This window comes from Neofelis nebulosa, chromosome 8 (assembly GCF_028018385.1).
Source record: "Neofelis nebulosa isolate mNeoNeb1 chromosome 8, mNeoNeb1.pri, whole genome shotgun sequence".
Classification (NCBI taxonomy): Eukaryota; Metazoa; Chordata; class Mammalia; order Carnivora; family Felidae; genus Neofelis; species Neofelis nebulosa.
This window is the reverse complement of record NC_080789.1, coordinates 106,348,995-106,367,677: the sequence shown is the minus strand read 5'-3', so window position 1 is coordinate 106,367,677 and position 18,683 is coordinate 106,348,995. Positions and strand designations below refer to the sequence as shown.

Below are 18,683 nucleotides of genomic sequence, written 5' to 3'. Positions count from 1 at the left end.
CCAACCCCCTCCCCCCTCCCCCACTGCTGGCAGGCTCTGTGCTGACAGCTCAGAGCCTGGAGCCTGCTTTGGATTCTGTGTCTCCCTCTAACTCTGCCCCTCCCCCACCCTCACTCTGTCTCTCTCAAAAATAATAAAAACAATTTTTTTTTAATGTTTGTGGCACCTGGGTGGCTCAGCAGGTTAAGTTCCAACTTCAGTTCTTCAGTTCAGTTCATGATCTCACTGTTCATGGGTTCAAGCCCCACATCAGGCTCTGTGCTGACAGCTCAGAGCCTGGAGCCTGCTTCGAATTCTGTCTCCCTCTCTCTCTCTGCCCCTCCCCAGCTCATGCTCTCTCTCTCTCTCTCTCTCTTTCAAAAATAAATAAACTTAAAAAAAAACAAAAAGATAATTTTAATCTTCAAAATATTGGTCATAGGATTTTTTTTTTAATTTTTTTTAATGTTTATTTATTTTTGAGACAGAAAGAGACAGAGCATGAATGGGGGAGGGGCAGAGAGAGAGGGAGACACAGAATCGGAAGCAGGCTCCAGGCTCTGAGCCATCAGCCCAGAGCCCGACGCGGGGCTCGAACTCACGGACCGTGAGATCGTGACCTGAGCTGAAGTCGGACGCTCAACCGACTGAGCCACCCAGGCGCCCCCATAGGATTTTTTTAATGATTATCTCCATCAACTCCAAAAAGACACGACAAAATACTAAGTAATAAATATAGAATACCAAGATGAATACAAAGCATGATCCTAAACATATGTGTGCATACACACATACATAACTGAAAAAATTAAAAAGAAAAAACTTAGGATGTTTTTAATGTTTCTTTTAATGGTATTCTGTAGTTTCTAAATTTTCTAAAATAGACAAAATACTTTTAAAAAACATTTTAAAATTACGTTTTTAAAAATGAGATGTGGTTTTACCTCAAAATAGGATCTTCATCTATATCAGACTAACAGAAAGTAGTCCAGTATGGCACATTTAAGTTTCCCTTATTTTTTTTGGTCTTTAATTTTCCACTTCCAACTCCATTTTCTTTTCATGTTTTCAATTTCTTTTCTTTAACTTAGTTTTCTGGCTTTAGCTCTACATTTTCACTCTATAGACTAAAGGATAATTAAATAGGAAAATAAAATGATTTTATCTAATAAGTCAGGCAACCAAGAAAAGTATAGAAAATTTTAAGAGTATTAAATCAATATCTCTCCCATTGTCTCTCCTACCCCACCTTCTTGTATAATGTTTATGTGCACATGCAACACAAATATATGGAAAGTTCTGAATTCACAAATTAACTAGAGTGGATGAATACACCCAACTTTCTTGTCTAATATCCTTTTCAACACTGTTTCTTGGGCAAAGAACACAAACAGCAGTATTATCACAACATACGTGATAAGTAAAAGGAAAGATGTAACTTGAGGAATTGTTTGGGAATAAATATTCTGATATGTAATAGAATCTGTGAAACATGAAATTACTTTCTCTTATAAATAGATCAATATGTAATTTGATTTAAATCTGGGTAGACAAGAAAACCCAAATATGTTAGTAAACCCATACCTTAAACAGAAAGAAAAGGATTTAAATGGCTTAGTATAGATTTTTTTTTTTTTTTAACTCTCTTAGACTGCTATTAAGCCTGAATTAATTAACTGGGGTTAAATTCAAAGTGAACTTATATCCTTTAATATCCTTCAAGCAAGAAAAGGAGAAAGGAGATGCAGAAATGAATTAATCCTTTAAAATGTGATTCTCAATTGAGGAGTTCCCAACTATTATAATAAATAATGAAATAATGAATGAATGAATAATGAATGAATTTAACTCTCTCCATTCTCACACAGATATGAATAAATTAATGTGTAAGAAGAGAGAAATGCAAAAATGGAAAAGAAGACAGATTTATCTCTACTGATCTCTATCACAAGAAGTTTTATAAGATGTGTTCTACCACCTTGCTATTCAAAGTATGATCCATGAACATACATCATCAGCATCACTTGGGAGCTTGTTAAAAATACAGAATTCTCAGGCTCACACTAGATCTACTAAATCTGCCCCTATTTACTTTGTTACTATTCCCTCAGCCTCTGTCTCTTAAAATCCAAACTCAAACTTAGGTAAACCTCTTAGGTCATAACTACTATTGGCTCTCCTCAGCTCCCATACTCATTTTAACTAAATATATCTTAGGACATGTTAGTTTGTTCCTCATATTAGTGTAATCCACATGTATATCTCATTATACCTATGAAAATGCCTTCCTAGGGGCACCTGGCTGGCTCAGTCAGTAGAGCACACGACTCTTGATCTTGGGGCTGTAAGTTCGAGACCCACATTGGGTACAGAGATTACTTAAAAATAAAAACACCTAAGGAAGGATGGAAGGATGGAAGGATGGAAGGATGGAAGGATGGAAGGATGGAAGGATGGAAGGATGGAAGGATGGAAGGATGGAAGGATAGAAGGATGGAAGGATGGAAGGATGGAAGGAAGGAAGGGGAGAAAATGCCTTCCTAGAGGTCATGGTCCATGTCTGATATATTTTCATAACTCACAACTCATACCATAGTTCCTCCTTGTGTGTAGATACTCATTAAATATTTGTTAAACACACGCATAAAAAGGAAACTATATCCCCTCTATTGACAAATTTACCCAAAACACGGCTCTGAGGGAAAATACAGTTTAACATTACAAAACAATGTAAGCACTGAAAAATGAACATCTTCCTTATCTTTAAGTACCTAAGAAAGTTTATTAGGAAAGGACTAGTTCTTGTTCTCCTTCAAAACTTACATTCTATTAAGACACCATCATACTTTTTTCAGAAACTACACTCCTAGTGGCTTTTTGCTTTGTCAAAATGACAGATACATAATGCTAGTGTAGTAGGTCACCCTACCATAAAAATCTCCCAAGCACATTTAGGAAAAAAATAGAATGCTACTATTGTCAGGTTTAAGGAAATACTAAAAATCAAATCTGACTCAGCTATTTGTGCTTTCATTAGAGAAAAGCAGTTTAAGCTAGAAAAAAAGCTTAAAAATACATTAATTTCAAGCAAAATATTGTTCAAGTATTACATATTAAACATCTTTATTATGCATAAATGTTTACATATAGAGAGAATATATAGATATTGCATGTGCATGCACACACAGACACTCCCTCTCCTTCAACCTTCCCAGGAACACCCTCCATTGACACTTAACATAAAAACTAAGACGTGAAATTTCTTAACACTACCTGAATACCTACACTTGGCTTAAAAATAGCAATTTCATATTATATCATCCCCAAAAGTATATAAGAAACTAAAAATAATATTTTTTACATATTTTATGTCTAATTACAATGTTTTGGGTTATTTAAGAGCTGCTTTAAATAAGGATTTTTATTTTCATGGTACTGTATCCCTAGCAATCTAATGATAATAAGCCATACCAAAAAAAAGAAAATATTTCATTATAGAATATAAAATCACTAACAATTTGGAGTTTTATATAAACACTCCTAAATTCTACCAAAAAATGCTTTAGTTATCAATTCAACAGTTTTTGTTTTTGTCTTTTTAAAATCTGGAACACTTCTCAAATTTGCCTGGCATCCTTGTGCAGGGGCCATGCTAATCTTCTCTGTATTGTTCTAAGTTTAGTTTATGTGCTGCCAAAGCGAGCACCAATTCAACAGTGCTCTTCAAGCACTTCAAGAGAAGAACATATCTAGTCCCATCTTACATTTAATTTCATTTATTTCCATGTTTGTTCTCACTACCACACTGATCTCCTTGTGGGCAAGGACCTTGTATTATAAATCTCCACAGATCTGAGGCAAGGCCTATTTCATAGCAGTTACTCAAAGTTAACTGAATTCAAGTGTTTTGACAGAAAACTCTTTTTTTAAGGTTGGTTCTCATAATAACTCTCATCTATTACCATTAACTCAATGAATATTTCATGAAAGCTTCTATGTGCTAAGTATTATCTTGGGAATATGGCAGTGAAAAAAAATGACAAAAATCTCAGCCCTCACTGAGTTTACAGTCAATGGGAAGATAGAGAATATAAGTAAAATACACTGTATGTCAAATGGTGATAAATCCAATGGAAAAAATAAAAGAGGAAAAGAGGAGAGTGGGAATGAGCAGTGAGACTGCAATTTTAAATGAAGTGCTCAGGAAAAGCCACATTGCTAAGGTAATATTTAAGTAAAGATGTAAAGGAAATGAGGAAGTAGGCACAGCTATGCGCATATTGAAGAGAGAGTGCTCCACACAGAGAAAACAGCAAATCATAGATCCGGATAGAAGAAGGTGCCTGGCCAGTGTGATCAAAGTAGATGGAGAGACACAGCATACTGGCAGATGAGGTCACACAAGCAATGAAGGGCCAAACCCTCCAGCAAAGGCAAGCAAAAATTTTTTTAATCTTTTCATTTCTATTTATTTCAGAACAAAAAGTCACAGGATGTGGTTTTCACTGTCCACCTTCCCCCACATCCATAAACTGGTGTTTAATTTTTGATCTACAAAAGAATAATTCATTTTTTTCTTTTCAATTTTTTACTTAAATTCTGTTTAGTAACAGAGTGTAATATTGGTTTCAGGAGTAGAATTCGATGATTCATTACTTAGCTAACTTTTTTATGGTAAAGGTCCAGATAGTAAGTATTTATACTTTGTAATCCATATACAATCTGAGTCACACATTCTTCTCTGTTTTTTTAACTATTTTAAATACATGAAAACCATTCTTAGCTTGCAGGCTATATAAAGGGTACAGGAGGCCTGTAGTTTGCTAATCCTTGCTTCAGAGCTTTGTAGGTTACTGAAATGCCTTTGCTTTAGGAAGCAATTCCTTGGTATCATAAAGTACTAATAAAAATAACCCAATAAAAATTCAAATTTCTATCAAATGAGAAAGTTACATACTTGTCAATAATTTAAAACTAGCATGCATTCTAAACCCAACCGTGAAATTTTCTAAGAAAGCGTTAGCCTCCACTTAGCTATTTGGCAAATATATACTGAATGCCAACAACGGGTACATAGCTTTTTTTCTTCCTTCAAATTTTTATTTAAGTTCCAATTAGTTAACATACAGTGTAATATTGGTTTCAGGAATAGAACTGAGTGATTCATGACTTACATATAACACAGTGCTTATCACAAGTGCCCTCCTTGATACCCATCATCCATTTAGCCTATCCCCCACCTACCTCCCCTCCATCAACCCTGTTTGTTCTCTGTAGTTAAAAGTCTCTCTTGATTTTCTTCCCTTTCTTTTTTCCCCTTCCTCTGTGTTCATCTGTTTTGTTTCTTAAATACCACGAGTGAAATCATATGGCATTTGTCTTTCTCTGATAGACTTATTTTGCTTAGTATAATACACTCTAGCTCCATCCACGTTGTTGCGAATAAGGGCTGCTTCTCTTTTAAGGAACAGAATACAACCTCACTGCCCTCAGGGAATTTATTGTTGAAAGAGGCAAAACAATTTCAACTAACAAAGAATCTGCATCACACAGCACAGTGGCATGTCCTATGGGAAAAATCAAATGGAGCAAAATAATAGAGATGCTGAATATGATAATAGTTTATTTAGCTACAATGGTCAGGGTAGACATCACTGAGGAACTGCGATGGAGGATGTGAAAAGCAAGCCATGTAAAGGCCTAGGGAAAGAGGGAGAAAGAACATAAGTACAAATACTGTGAGGACAGCAAAAGCTTGGCAGATTTCTTTTAAAAGTCGGTATGGTGGTGTATTACAAAGGGTAAGTAGTAAGTGGTGAGGTCACAAAAGGAGCAAGAAGTCAGATGATGCAAAGCCTTATAAACCATGGTAAGGAGTTTGGGTTTTATTCTGAATATAGAGGGCAGAGCAAGGTCTTAAGGAGTGACAGCATTTACTGTATGCTTTAAGAGTTCAGTCTAGCTGCCATGGAGAAGAGACTAGTAGAGCAAAATGTAGAAGCAAGGGTACCAGTTAGAAAGCTACTCTGATAGTATGAATAAGAAATAATACTTCATAGGAGGGCATGGAGACAAATAGCTGAATTTCAGATATATTTGTGATGTACGATAGGACTTCCTGATAGATTTAATATAGGGAGTGGCAGGAGAGAAAAATCAGGAATTAGTTGATTTATTTCTGAGCAATGAGTGAATGGTGATACCATTTACTGAACTGGGGAATACTGGAGGAAGAAATTTTGAAAAGAATGGAAAAAATGAAGAGATCTGCTCTGGGTAAAGTTAAGTTTGATATCTAATTAAAGACATCATGGAAATAATTAGTATATTACTCTGGAGCTCCTTTGTGTACGTGTAGACATACGTATATACATGATAGACATGTCCCACATACACGATAGATGGGAGCTATAAATACATAAGTAATACTGAAAGCCACAGGCTTGAAGACATCTTCTGAGAAAGTATATGTAAAAACGACAATAGGGCTGAGAATGGAGCCCTTCAAGCTTTAGGGGAATACGGCAGAGCCAGAAATGACAACAGAGTAGGCATGACAAGTGAAGGACAGAGAAAATAAGTAGAATCTGCTATCAGAAATGCCAAAAGAAAATACCTTTCAAGGAAGGGAGTGTGTATAATGATGCTGAAAGGAAAGGCAAGATGGTGACAGTAACTTTTGGACCTGGCACCTGAAATATACCACCGTAAACCCTGGCAAAAACAGTTTCAGGGAAGTGATAAAAATAGACTAAAAAATAGATAAAAGAGAAGTCTGACTTGGTAAACTTGAAGAAAGGTGAAGAAATGCAGACAGCAATTATACACAGTCAATTTTTTAAACAAGATTTGTTAAGAAGGAACAGAGAAAAATGGTGTGCCAGCTAGAAAGGACTATCATGTCAAGGAAAGGACTTTCAAAGATGGAGGGTGGAAATGTTAAATCATGCTTATGATAATAAACTAGGAAAAAGTAAAGTTTTAAAAATAAAGCAGACAGAAGGATAATTGAGAAAGCACCATCCTTGAACTGGGTAAGGATAAGATTATGAGAAAAAGTGGCAGAGTTGAACTTAGAACAGTGAACCACTGTAAAGAAAACACACAAAACACACCTGTACAGATGCATGTAAGCCAGGAGATCTAAGGGTGGGAAGATGCAGTAGGTAGCATCTGATTCCTATTTTCTCAATGTAATATGAAGTGAAATCAGCAGCTATGAGGTGAAGACGGGGATTTTGTGGATTTGACAAAAGAAGAGCGAGCAGGATATAATCATCTCTGAAAATGTAAAATCAAATTTAACAGCCATTTGTATTAGAACTGCCTGTATAATTGGGAGCACATTTGAAATATGTGGCCATAAATCTGCAGTGAGACCTGTCAGGACAGTTGTGTGACTTTTTTTTCCAAGAAATATGCAGTATCTCAGTGCAGACGCTGTAGAGTATAGAAGTGGTGATCAGAGCTGCACTGTACTTTGCAGCATATTAAGCCAAGGTGTAGAATTCCAAAAGAAAACAATCAACTCCACATACTTAAAGTCACAGGAAAGAAAAGAGGGAAGCTTTATGCTGGCCAGAACAGGTATACAATCCCCCAAATGTAAGAAAAGACACTGCTTAAGAATGGAACCAAAATAGAGGAGAAAAGAAAAACAGAGAACCCATTCTCACATTTCTTAGTATAATTTGTGGAATTGTTTTACTACAACGGTTGATGACTGTTTCCCAAACTGTATAAAGATAAGAATCCATGACTGTCGGTATATTTAAAATCAATTTATACAGTCTAAAAAAAAGCAGACCAAGGATATGTCACAGTGCTATGACTGAAGTGTGCCAAGAAATCTGAATATGTGCTAGAGAAACAGAGAAACAAAAAAAATTCCTGTCTTAAAAAACTGACTTGACTTTTTGGATCTGTGACAGAATAAATATACTGTCAATTGTTTTTATTCTTTAAAGAAAGCTGCTCTGTGTTGCTCACTCTGGATTTCTCCTTGACTTATTGATAATGACAGAGGAAAGCACAAGGATTTTTATGGAGAGCATCCATTTATTTTATGCATTATCTTAATGTCTATCATCTAAAACAGGACATACAACTTTATACACTTTTGAGCAAAATTTTGGTACTAAGAGATATATACATATCCTCATGTCTCTCTTCTATTTTTTTCTCCCTTTTCAATTTTATTCTTCCCCAATACTCCTACTTTATTTAATTTTCTTCTCCCTTTCATATATTTTCTGTTTATATGCCTCAGGCCTCACAGAATCATCCAGAGATTCAACCATTCTTGGTGGAAGTCAGACCTAGGAGAATGCTGACCCCATGACCTAGGAAAAGTAATATTCTACCATGAACAGAACAATGAAACAGACAATATAGCTTTTTATTTCCTGCTATCTTGTTTCCCTCTTTCTGTCTGAAAAGTGCTTTGTAGATACTAATGAATGCATTTACTTTCAGTACCCGAAGCCTCTGTCAGTAATGAGCACTGTGAATGCTACAGTTTAATCACACCACAAAACAGTATACTAAGCTATGTGTGCAGAAAGAGTATGCTGTTTGTACTTTTTCACCTGGTGGTTTCACAGGGAGCAGTTTAAAAACTAATTTAACTTGGACATTTCTCTATAACATGCACATGGAGAGGTAATAGCTGGAGGCTACCTTGGGAAACAAAGCATTAATAAAAAGCAGATAATAAATTAAAAGGTAGATAATGGTAACAGTTTCTCTCAGGTGCATATAAATGCGAATAATCAGCAAACTCCATAAGTGGTTTTCTTCATAAATTTTGGGTAAAATACAATGAAAATCATTAAATCAACTGGGGAGAAGATTATTAATCACTAAAGCATTCCACTGAAATGAGAGAAAAGAATAAAGTTTAGTTTCTGATTTCATTAATAAAGCATTGGCCTAGGGGTGCCTGGGGGCACTCTTGGTTTCAGCTCAGGTCATGATCTCACAACTCATGAGTTTGAGCCTGCATATGGCTCTGTGCTGACAGTGCAGCACCCTCTTGGGATTTTCTATCTTCCTCTCTCTCTTCCCCTTCCCAACTTTCTCTCTGTCTCAAAAATAAACCTAAAAAAAAATAATAAATATAGTACTGGCCTAATGGAAGAAAGGGAGGCAAAAAAAAAAAAAATCAAAACTGTAATCTATGAATCTGAAATTTTACATTGTATTTTCATCACAAAAATATTTAAACTCCACTTCCAAGAGGTCTTTAACCAATAGAGATATGACTACACACAAACATAATTTATAAAAACTCAGCATGCCGTAAGTGAATTATAAAAGTTTAGTTTACATTTGCCTGCTTTTTGTTTTTGTTAGAGACATACTGACCTCATAATAAAATTCAAGCTTCCTTAATTAGCACCAAAGGCCCTCAAGAATCTTTATTTCTATCATTCCCTCCTGCCGCAGGTTTTTTGTTTTGGGGTGTTTTTCTTTTGCTTTGGTCTCTTCAGTTGTCCTAATGTCTTTACACTATCTCTGCCTAGCATACAAGTACTCATCCTTCAAAATGATATTAAAATGGCAGCATGCTGGCAAAGCATTCCAGCACCCCCTGAGCAGAAGTGCTTCATCCCCATGACTAAAGGGTCTGTACCTGAACTATAGTATGGTACATTGTGTAAAGGATGTAAAGTGTAAAGGAAAGCGTAAGGAGTGTAAAGGAAAAGATTTTCTAGATTCTCTGTTCACAAATTATAATATTTGAAATATACAAATATTCTAGAGCTACAAATTAAAGAAACACTAAAATATACAGTGAAATTCAAATTGCCAATATTGATTTAATATACAGGTAAATCACTGATCACAGTGCACTTAAGGTATTTACTACTATGGTCCAAGTGCTTTTGAAACATAAAAAAATTAAACTGTCCCAAAACTTTTCTTTGTCAAATTGGTAAAAACAAGTTTGCTTCCCACAGCACATCATAATATCATCTGAACTTTGCTTGAAATTAAAGGACCAGGGGCGCCTGGGTGGCGCAGTCGGTTGAGCGTCCGACTTCAGCCAGGTCACGATCTCGCGGTCCGTGAGTTCGAGCCCCGCGTCAGGCTCTGGGCTGATGGCTCGGAGCCTGGAGCCTGTTTCCGATTCTGTGTCTCCCTCTCTCTCTGCCCCTCCCCCGTTCATGCTCTGTCTCTCTCTCTGTCCCAAAAATAAATAAAAAAAAAAAAAAAAAAAAAAAAGAAATTAAAGGACCATTATTAAGCCTACCACCTCCTTTTTTCATTGGCCCATCGCAATTACAGCAGTTAATACTTGATAACAATGATATCATAACCACAAAGCAAATGCTTATGGATAAATATGCCATTTAGTTATAGGATTTCACCCAGATGATCCAAAATATGTACATAAATTGTGTTTTACATTGTCACTGAAATGAAAATACAAAATAATAACCCATCAGCATGATAAACTCGTAAATCTCAAAACATGTTCAAAGTCCCCAGGGATGTGAGAGCCCCTGATAGGAATACTGTAATGAAGAGGTTAAAAACAAAGCTTTTAAGAGTTGGAGAGCTCTGAATTAAATATCTGATTTACTATTCATCACCTATGTGATCATTAACCTCTTTAAGCTTCATGTTTGGTTTTTGTTATTTTTTAAACTTTTAACTTGTGATATGGGATCTCTCATAGAGTCGTTATGTGGAATAAATAAGATAACGTATGGAAAATGCACAGCATAGGATTTGGCACAGCAAGCAGCGAGAAACATTACTTCTCACACACATATGCATGCACACAAACACATATCTACCTTATTATTTTTTTTTTTTTAGAAAAACTGTCCTTTAATACAAAACAAGATAAAGCATTCCTTCTCTATTGTATTTTATCACATAAATTTAAATACCTAAATTCCCCATCATCAACTTGCACAGAATCACAGAATATGCTTTTTACTCTGCAGGTGGTGGGAAGGGTGTGTGTGAGACTGAATACTCTACGTTTCAATGTAAGTCTAGCATTATGTTAGATAAAATACTATAATAACCACCTTTGTAAGTTTCTCACCGTATACCAACCACCTTAATGTTTATCATCACATTATCTCTTTTGTCACACCTTATTCAAAAGACTTTTATAAGGCTTTATTATTTATTTATTTTGAGGGAAGGGAGAAGTGTTTTAGTATAAGTATGTCCCAGTATTTGTATGATATTAATACTAAAAAAGTATCCATTGCTTATCTGAAATATTAATTTAACTGATATCCCATATGTATATTTGCTAAATCTGGCAATCATATACAAATTCAAATTTTAACTAACTGTAAATTTAATCTTTCTTCCCTTCTCTACTGAATTTATCATGTTTAGCTACAGAATGCCAGATAATTGTCTATAATTGCCACCATGAAAAGCTACATTTGCCACTTCTCAATGCATGATAGCACAAAACTCAATACTTTTCAGTAGAACAGTTAGGTAGATCAGTACAAGTATGTGTTCACACATTTTTTTTTCCTACCAATGAATCATTCAAAATAAGAACACTATATTTCAGGAGAAGGTAGTTATGCAAGCTGTGGCTACACTGTGCTTGCGTGACCCATTACAAAAACACTAGGCAATATTATTGCTTGAAAGGAAAGAAAATAAGGAAATACACTCTTCAACAATAAGGCTGTTTTTTTTTTTTGTTTTTTTTTTTTATTTTTGGGACAGAGAGAGACATAGCATGAACGGGGGAGGGGCAGAGAGAGAGGGAGACACAGAATCGGAAACAGGCTCCAGGCTCTGAGCCATCAGCCCAGAGCCTGACGCGGGGCTCGAACTCACGGACCGCGAGATCGTGACCTGGCTGAAGTCGGACGCTTAACCGACTGCGCCACCCAGGCGCCCCTAAGGCTGTTTAAGAAAGCCAACAAGGGGCGCCTGGGTGGCTCAGTCAGTTAAGCCTCTGACTTCGGTTCAGGCCATGATCTCACAGTTCACAAGTTTGAGCCCCACATCAAATAGCTCTGAGCCTGGAGCCTGCTTTAGATTCTGTGTCCCTCTCTCTCTGCCCCTTCTCTGCTCACACTCTCTCTCTCAAAAATAAATTTAAAAAAAAGAACGCCAACCAAATGACAAGTAAAAAAGGCAATTAACAACAGATCATTCTCCTAGATTATACTCGTGTCTATAAATCAAACTCCTTGTAAATAGATCCCACAAGGTCAGAAATGCTCTTAGGCCTATAAAGTTCTGAAGACTTTAGCTAAAAAAAGAAAAAAGAAAAAAAATGAAGGCTTCAAACTATAGTTCTCTTTTTGTGAATGACATGAGGTTTTAGTGCCTACTGTCAGACAACAATGAAAAAAATTCTAAGATGTGCAATCAGAAAACTGGCTAGTTGACTTAGACTTTGGAAATCAATGTAGAACTCTTTCATCAAATTAGATGAAAGAGACTATATAAAAACAGGAATGCATCTGAGCAAGGCATAAAGTATTTAGCTTTTATTACAGAACAATAGAGGCACTCTGGTCTAAATGCTGTTGATACAAAATATCCCACAGATTCCAAACATCTGTTTTAAAGATAAATCTGCAACAGGCACTGTCAAATAAAATAGGGGTAATAATAATATTGAGCTCAATTTGTGTAAACCAGGAAGTAAGTAAATGAGAGGATATTTATAAGCCTCACCTACTGAATGTCTTGCCTTTAGCCAAAGGTGCTAAATCAAAAGTAACAATGAATTATGAATGAAATCATATATTTTCATCTATTCATGGAATCATTTCTTTGTATTGTTTCTCTGGGGATATGTCATTGAATAGTAACTAAAGACATGTATATATGTTTAAGAACAGAGAATGTGAATCTTCACTCATTATCACACTAAATGAAATCTCTCTGTACTAAATGGAAGCAGGGACAGAGGAAAGGCAGTAAAGGACAAGAAAGAGAAAACAAATAAATCTATACAAACCAAGAAAGCTTAGAGGAGGACACTAAAAAGCAAACACTACAGTTAAGTGTCACTATTAACACAAAACAGGTGGTTAAAACAAACACTTAAGGGTTAAGTATCCTGCCCATGGTCCCATAATGAAGTTATCCAAATATCCAATCCAATCTCAAGCCATCAATATTCTCTTAATGATCTGTTCAACTGGACTTGGCAAAACCATAATTAAAATGGTGAAATGCTTCTGTATAGAAAAAAGTACTGCACTAAATTCCAACCTGGAACAAAGAAAACCTTTTTTTACATACTACAACCAAAATTATCTTTGCCACTGGAAAAACAAAACCTGTTTTATTTTGTATATCTTGGAAAATAAAATTATTGAGAAATAAGTATAGCTTAATGGCATTTACTGCTAGAATAACAACTACTAAAATGAACCAGCTAACAACATTATAATTAACATAACCTGTAACTCACAGAATTATGTATACAATAATGACTTTCACACACAAATTCTTCTGGGGCTTTTTGTAGGGCTTTGTTTAGAGATATTTAGGTCAAAACCTGTCACACAAAAGACAAAAGCGATAAAACTTTCCTGTAAAAATATGTCCACCTGATGCTTAAGTTAGAGATGAAAGTTCTCCAAACACAAGGCAAAATCCTTCATGGTATTTCATTACTAAAGCTGAATTGTGTTCAGACTGTACCACCCTCAAAATTACTTAAGTGGTACCCATACTGCTTTACTATAATGTGTGGAGAAAATGTTTACAGTAGAAAATGGGAAAATCACTTTTTAAATGCAGTATTTGTGCTTGCTATTTTTATTGCAAACAATGTAAGATTTGTTCTGTAATAAATATGGTTTGAAATAAAAGTTCCATAAAAACCTGAACAAAACAAAATAAATAAAACTGAGTCTTTGGTAGTAAGTAATAAGGCAGGTAACCACTAATGTAAATGAAAATGAAATTTTTAAAAAGAATATGAGAAATCCCAAGAGTTAAGAAACATGTAAAAGAAGAAAAGCAAAACAGACTGAAAAATGTCAATGAGGTGGTACCTGAGCTAGCAGAAAACAGTATCACATAAACTACAAAAGAAGGGTTCCTAGAAAGAAAAGAGGTAATCGATAATATCTAACACCCCAGAAAGGTCAAGAGACCCAAGACAAACAAAGTTACTAAACTTGGCAACCAGTATATCACTGAAGCCATTTTACCACAGCAGTGAGAGAAGAATCCAAATTACATTTGAAAAATAAATGGAAGTGTGGAAGTGGAGGCAGCAAGCATAAATGATTCTTTCAAAAACTGTGCAAGTCAACAGAATAAAAAGGTAAAATGTAAAATTAAGATGGTGTACTGAACTAAGGCCAAGGAAAAATACTGACAAGGATTATTTACATTTCTTTTTAAGGATGAGGGGAAACTAGTACCTGTTTTATGTTTGGGAGAAACTGTGGAGAGGAACAGAATGGAAATAAAGAGAAGGAGAACTTAACCTATGGGGCAAGAGTTTAAAAACTGATAAGAAGGAAGTAAAAGAGAAAAGGAAAATTTAGCCTTTGAAAAGAGCTGGGCCATTAGTTCCACAGAAACAAAAAGAAGGTCCATATCAGTGAAAATATAAACTCAAAACTGTGGATACCGTAAAGGTCTATTTACTTGGCAAAGGAGAGGTGGTCCCCTGTTAATAGAGAAGGAAGAGGATAGTGTAAATCTGACTGACAAAGTCAGATCAATATTGGGGTGGTTCAGTTGGTTAAGCGTCCAACTTCGGCTCAGTGTGATCTCACGGTTGGTAGGTTCAAGCCCTGTGTGGGGGTCTGTGCTGACAGCGCAGAACCTGGAGTCTGCTTTGGATTCTGTGTCTCCCTCTCTCTCTGCCCCTCCCCCACTCCACTCTGTGTGTGTGTGTGTGTGTGTGTGTGTGTGTGTGTGTGTGCATGTGCGTGTGTGTATGTGTGTGTCTCAAAAATAAATAAGCATTAAAAATTTTTTTAATTATATCAGTATAAATAATTATGAAAGAAGGGTTTGTTTTTTTAATGTATTTACAACCCATACAAATTACTTTATTCTTAAATGAGTCAAAGGTAAGGAGGGAACTTTTTCAGAAATATCATTTAGGTCATCAATTTAAACACTGAGAAGAAATACCAGGGAGTAGAAATGGGAAAGAGAATCTTTTTCCTAAAAAGCTTCAACACATATTTTACCTATAACAGAAATTTAGCGCCTGAAAAGATAAGTGGAGTCTTAACAAAACTATCATTACAGAAGAAATATGATGTTTTCTCATTTTCTACACATATATAACTTTGCATAGGGATCCTACTTTGCACTTTCTATTAACAGTGGTATGAGTCAATAAGGAACAGTATAGTGTTTTAAAGAACCTGAAATATATCACATCATGCTATCATATCCTGGATCAAACAGGACTCCACAAAAAAATGCAAAAAGGAGTAATCATAATAGCTCTATATATTGATTGTTTACCCTGTATCTTCTAAGCGCTGTTCATATGAACTCATTCAATGTTTACAACAACCCTTTAGATAATTATCCCAAATTTACAGATGAAAAAAACTACAGATGAGAAACCTAAAAAAATTCAAGTTATCTAGGGCTCTATAGCTCACACTCTTAATTCCTATGGTAGAGAGCACAGAATACATAAAGCCCTGAGGCCAAAATGAGATTTGGCTTCAAATATAAATTCCATTATTTATTCACTGGTTGAGCCTACAGAAATCATGTTCCCTAATCTTAGTTCCTCATCAGAATGATAATCTGTGCTGTTAACTTCTCTTCATAATAAAGATGGACAAATTACTTAATGGGCTTGGTCGGCCCTTGTGTTATTCACCTAAAGAGTGGAAATAATCAATCTCTCTACATACTTGTTGGGAAGATCAATGGAAATAAAATATGTAAAGGTCTACCACAGTGCCTCTGGCACATATAAACAGAACTAGGGGTGGCTGTTTATATTCTCATTTATTCTACCATTCAGCAGAATCACAAAACAAAACCAAATTTAAAGGGTGTATAAGTTTGTGTATATAAAATAATTTCAAGTTTCTTCTAAAAACCCACAGACTACAGCACTTTCTCTCCAATATTCACGCTACATTTTATGTCTCTGATGAAATTTTAATTACATTAAAACCATTTTTCTTCTCATTCCCCTGGTGGCTCCTTTCATCTTCATTTTGCTCTCAGTCAAAACATGCTCAGTCCGATTCTTGATTTCTGACTATCTTTTGAAGCACAGAACTTTGAATCTACTCTTCATCTATATCTTATGCACTCATAACTACATTTCTAGACATGTCTTTCCTGCAGTAGTAAGTGCTGTCATTTCAGTTCTTTATTAGAGTTCAAGATAAAGATAAGAGCATGGTATACTAACATTGTTTTAGTACAAGCATACTGACCTTGAAGTGAGACTGAAGAAAACAGCAAATCCAGGAAGAAAATGTGAAAGAGAAAGTTAGAAAGAATTATTAATAAGGACAATATTCAGGAAATAATGTTATTCATAGACACAGACAAAACATAAAGCACAGGATTAGAGGAGGGAAAGGTATAACACACATCCTGCACAGGCATTAAAAATTAGTAATTTCAAATTTGTAATGCTCAACAAGTGTGTTTTCATATTAGATTACACCATTGTACCTTAATGTAAGTTTCAAAGAAAAAATTTAGTCTAAAATTTACCATTTCTTGGAGCAGGGGAAAAAAACACGAAGAAAAAGAAGAGAAGGTCAGCAGCTCCCCTTTTCATTTAAGTAGCAAAGTGTGATCTCACAACTTAAATCATCTTAATTTTATACATATCCACCTTATAACTGACTACTCCTTTACCCACCCCACTCCATTTCTTGGATCCAGGTTATCCATAACAAAAGCATAAAAAAATCAATAATTTCATTCTGTAGAATACAGAATTCTAGTTTATTTCACTAGTGGAAGTGAATTGGTCCCAAATGTGAAAACAGTAACAATTTTTTCCTAATTAGAACTTAATTATTTTCTCATTCTGAATCTACCTAAACCCACCTCAAATGGTGCAATCTAAAAGCAATAATGAACAAGAATACACAGCTTTATAAATATCAATCTGTTTCTAATGCTGCTCAGCAGTTAGAGATGCGAAGTTGCCATGCTTAATATTGCTATACAGCATGTAGCCCTGGTGGTTCGTTATTGCTTTTTTATAATAACAGGCAGTTTTCCCTTTTTAAAAATTAATCAATTTCACTGAAGTTAGTCTTATCCTCCAAACACTCAGACATCGAATGGCCAGTGCCATCCAGATTGTCTTCAGGATCTAAATTTTACTTATTAAGAATCTAAAACAAAAGGTTTATTTCTTGAATGCAAGCACCATTTCAATTTGTACTTTGTTTTCTAATGTTTCAATACTTAAAACCAGGGATTTTAAAAGTCACTATGAAAATGGTGAAAGGTAAGCATGACAAGATTTATTATTCCCATTATGTGAGATAAAGAGAAATGAAAAACAGAGAATAAAAATGACTTCCTCACAATCACACAGTGGGTAAGTGGCAGATCCAGGATAAAAATGTAGTCTGCTGACATCTCCCTGGGCATATTGACATGTTCTGTGAGACTTACAGATTCCTAAAGGAAATGTATAAAACAAATCCATGGATCTTTGGCATATATAAAACAGTAGAGAATGCAGATAATGTTCAAAGGCAAAAAAAAAAAAAAATAGACCATTCTCTAAATGATTGTTTCCAATTACCTTTTCTATTTTGTTGGTTATGACACAATAAATTAGAATAATTTTACATTAACAATGACATTAAGTGAAATTTCCTATAGTTGCAAGGCTTTAAATAAGACTCGGGTAAATCCATGGGGGAAAAAATTAAGCTTAGTCTTTTCAACAATAAGCAACTTCTTACCCATTTTATTGTTCATGAGTCATACATAGTTCCTTTTGGCATCAAACTATATAGCTCTAGGAAAATTAATTTTGAAGGAAAAATGTGCATATAGAATAATTGTATATAATTCTAATATTTGTACTTTTAAGTAAAAACTTAAGGTAACTACTAAACAAAAATTCCTATCAAGATTGTAGTAACCAATGATGAGGTGCTGTGCCCACAAGAAACTTTGGGAAGATGACATAATAGAACTATGTAACGCTGTGTAATTTATTCTTCTTTTAGATGAAATCAGTGAAATTCATCAAGGATAAAGAAGAAAGAAACAAGCAGCTTCCTCAGAAAGCAAGCTGAAGCAAGCAGGATCAGATAAAGAACCAGTCATCTACAGTTACAATATTCTTAGTATCTTTCTTTCCCGTTTTCCTTTTTTTTTTTTTTTTTAAACAGTCCATTCTCCCTCAAGCAAGAACACACAACCCCCAAAGCAGCAGTAGTCATTTCTCTTCTGTTCAAACTACAGGAAGACCATATGCTCTGACACTGAACTTCATGGGTCAAAGGTACATAACCATGAATTTAAAAGTAAGGAAATTCTTCCCTAAGGAACCATTTTCCTCATGAATCATATGCTAGTTTATGCCAAAGCTATATATAGCTTAATATTAATTTCTATACATAAGATCTCTGAAGACATTAAACTGAGTATCAATTTAGCATTTCTTTACCAAAAAAATTTTACAAATATGAAGACTAAATATGTGGGTAATCGTTGTTAGAGTATATTGTGTAGATGCCTAAATATACTATGATACCAAT

The 18,683-nt window shown here is 35.0% G+C and overlaps 1 protein-coding gene and 1 non-coding gene across 14 annotated transcripts in view; both read right to left on the bottom strand.

The window, feature by feature from the left end:
• ERC1 (ELKS/RAB6-interacting/CAST family member 1) overlaps window positions 1–18,683 on the bottom strand; it is a 515,043-nt gene that overhangs the window by 292,609 nt on the left and 203,751 nt on the right. For 10 of the 13 annotated variants that reach the window (XM_058744143.1, XM_058744141.1, XM_058744150.1 and 7 more), the window contains one exon: window positions 16,377–16,388. The exons of the other annotated variants lie outside the window; for them this stretch is intronic. In XM_058744143.1, the coding sequence (XP_058600126.1) occupies window positions 16,377–16,388 (12 nt within the window). The remainder of the gene's footprint in view (window positions 1–16,376; window positions 16,389–18,683) is intronic. 13 annotated transcript variants of the gene reach the window in all.
• LOC131484126 (U6 spliceosomal RNA) lies at window positions 3,579–3,685 on the bottom strand. The gene has a single exon (XR_009248037.1). It is a non-coding gene; the product is annotated as a U6 spliceosomal RNA (small nuclear RNA).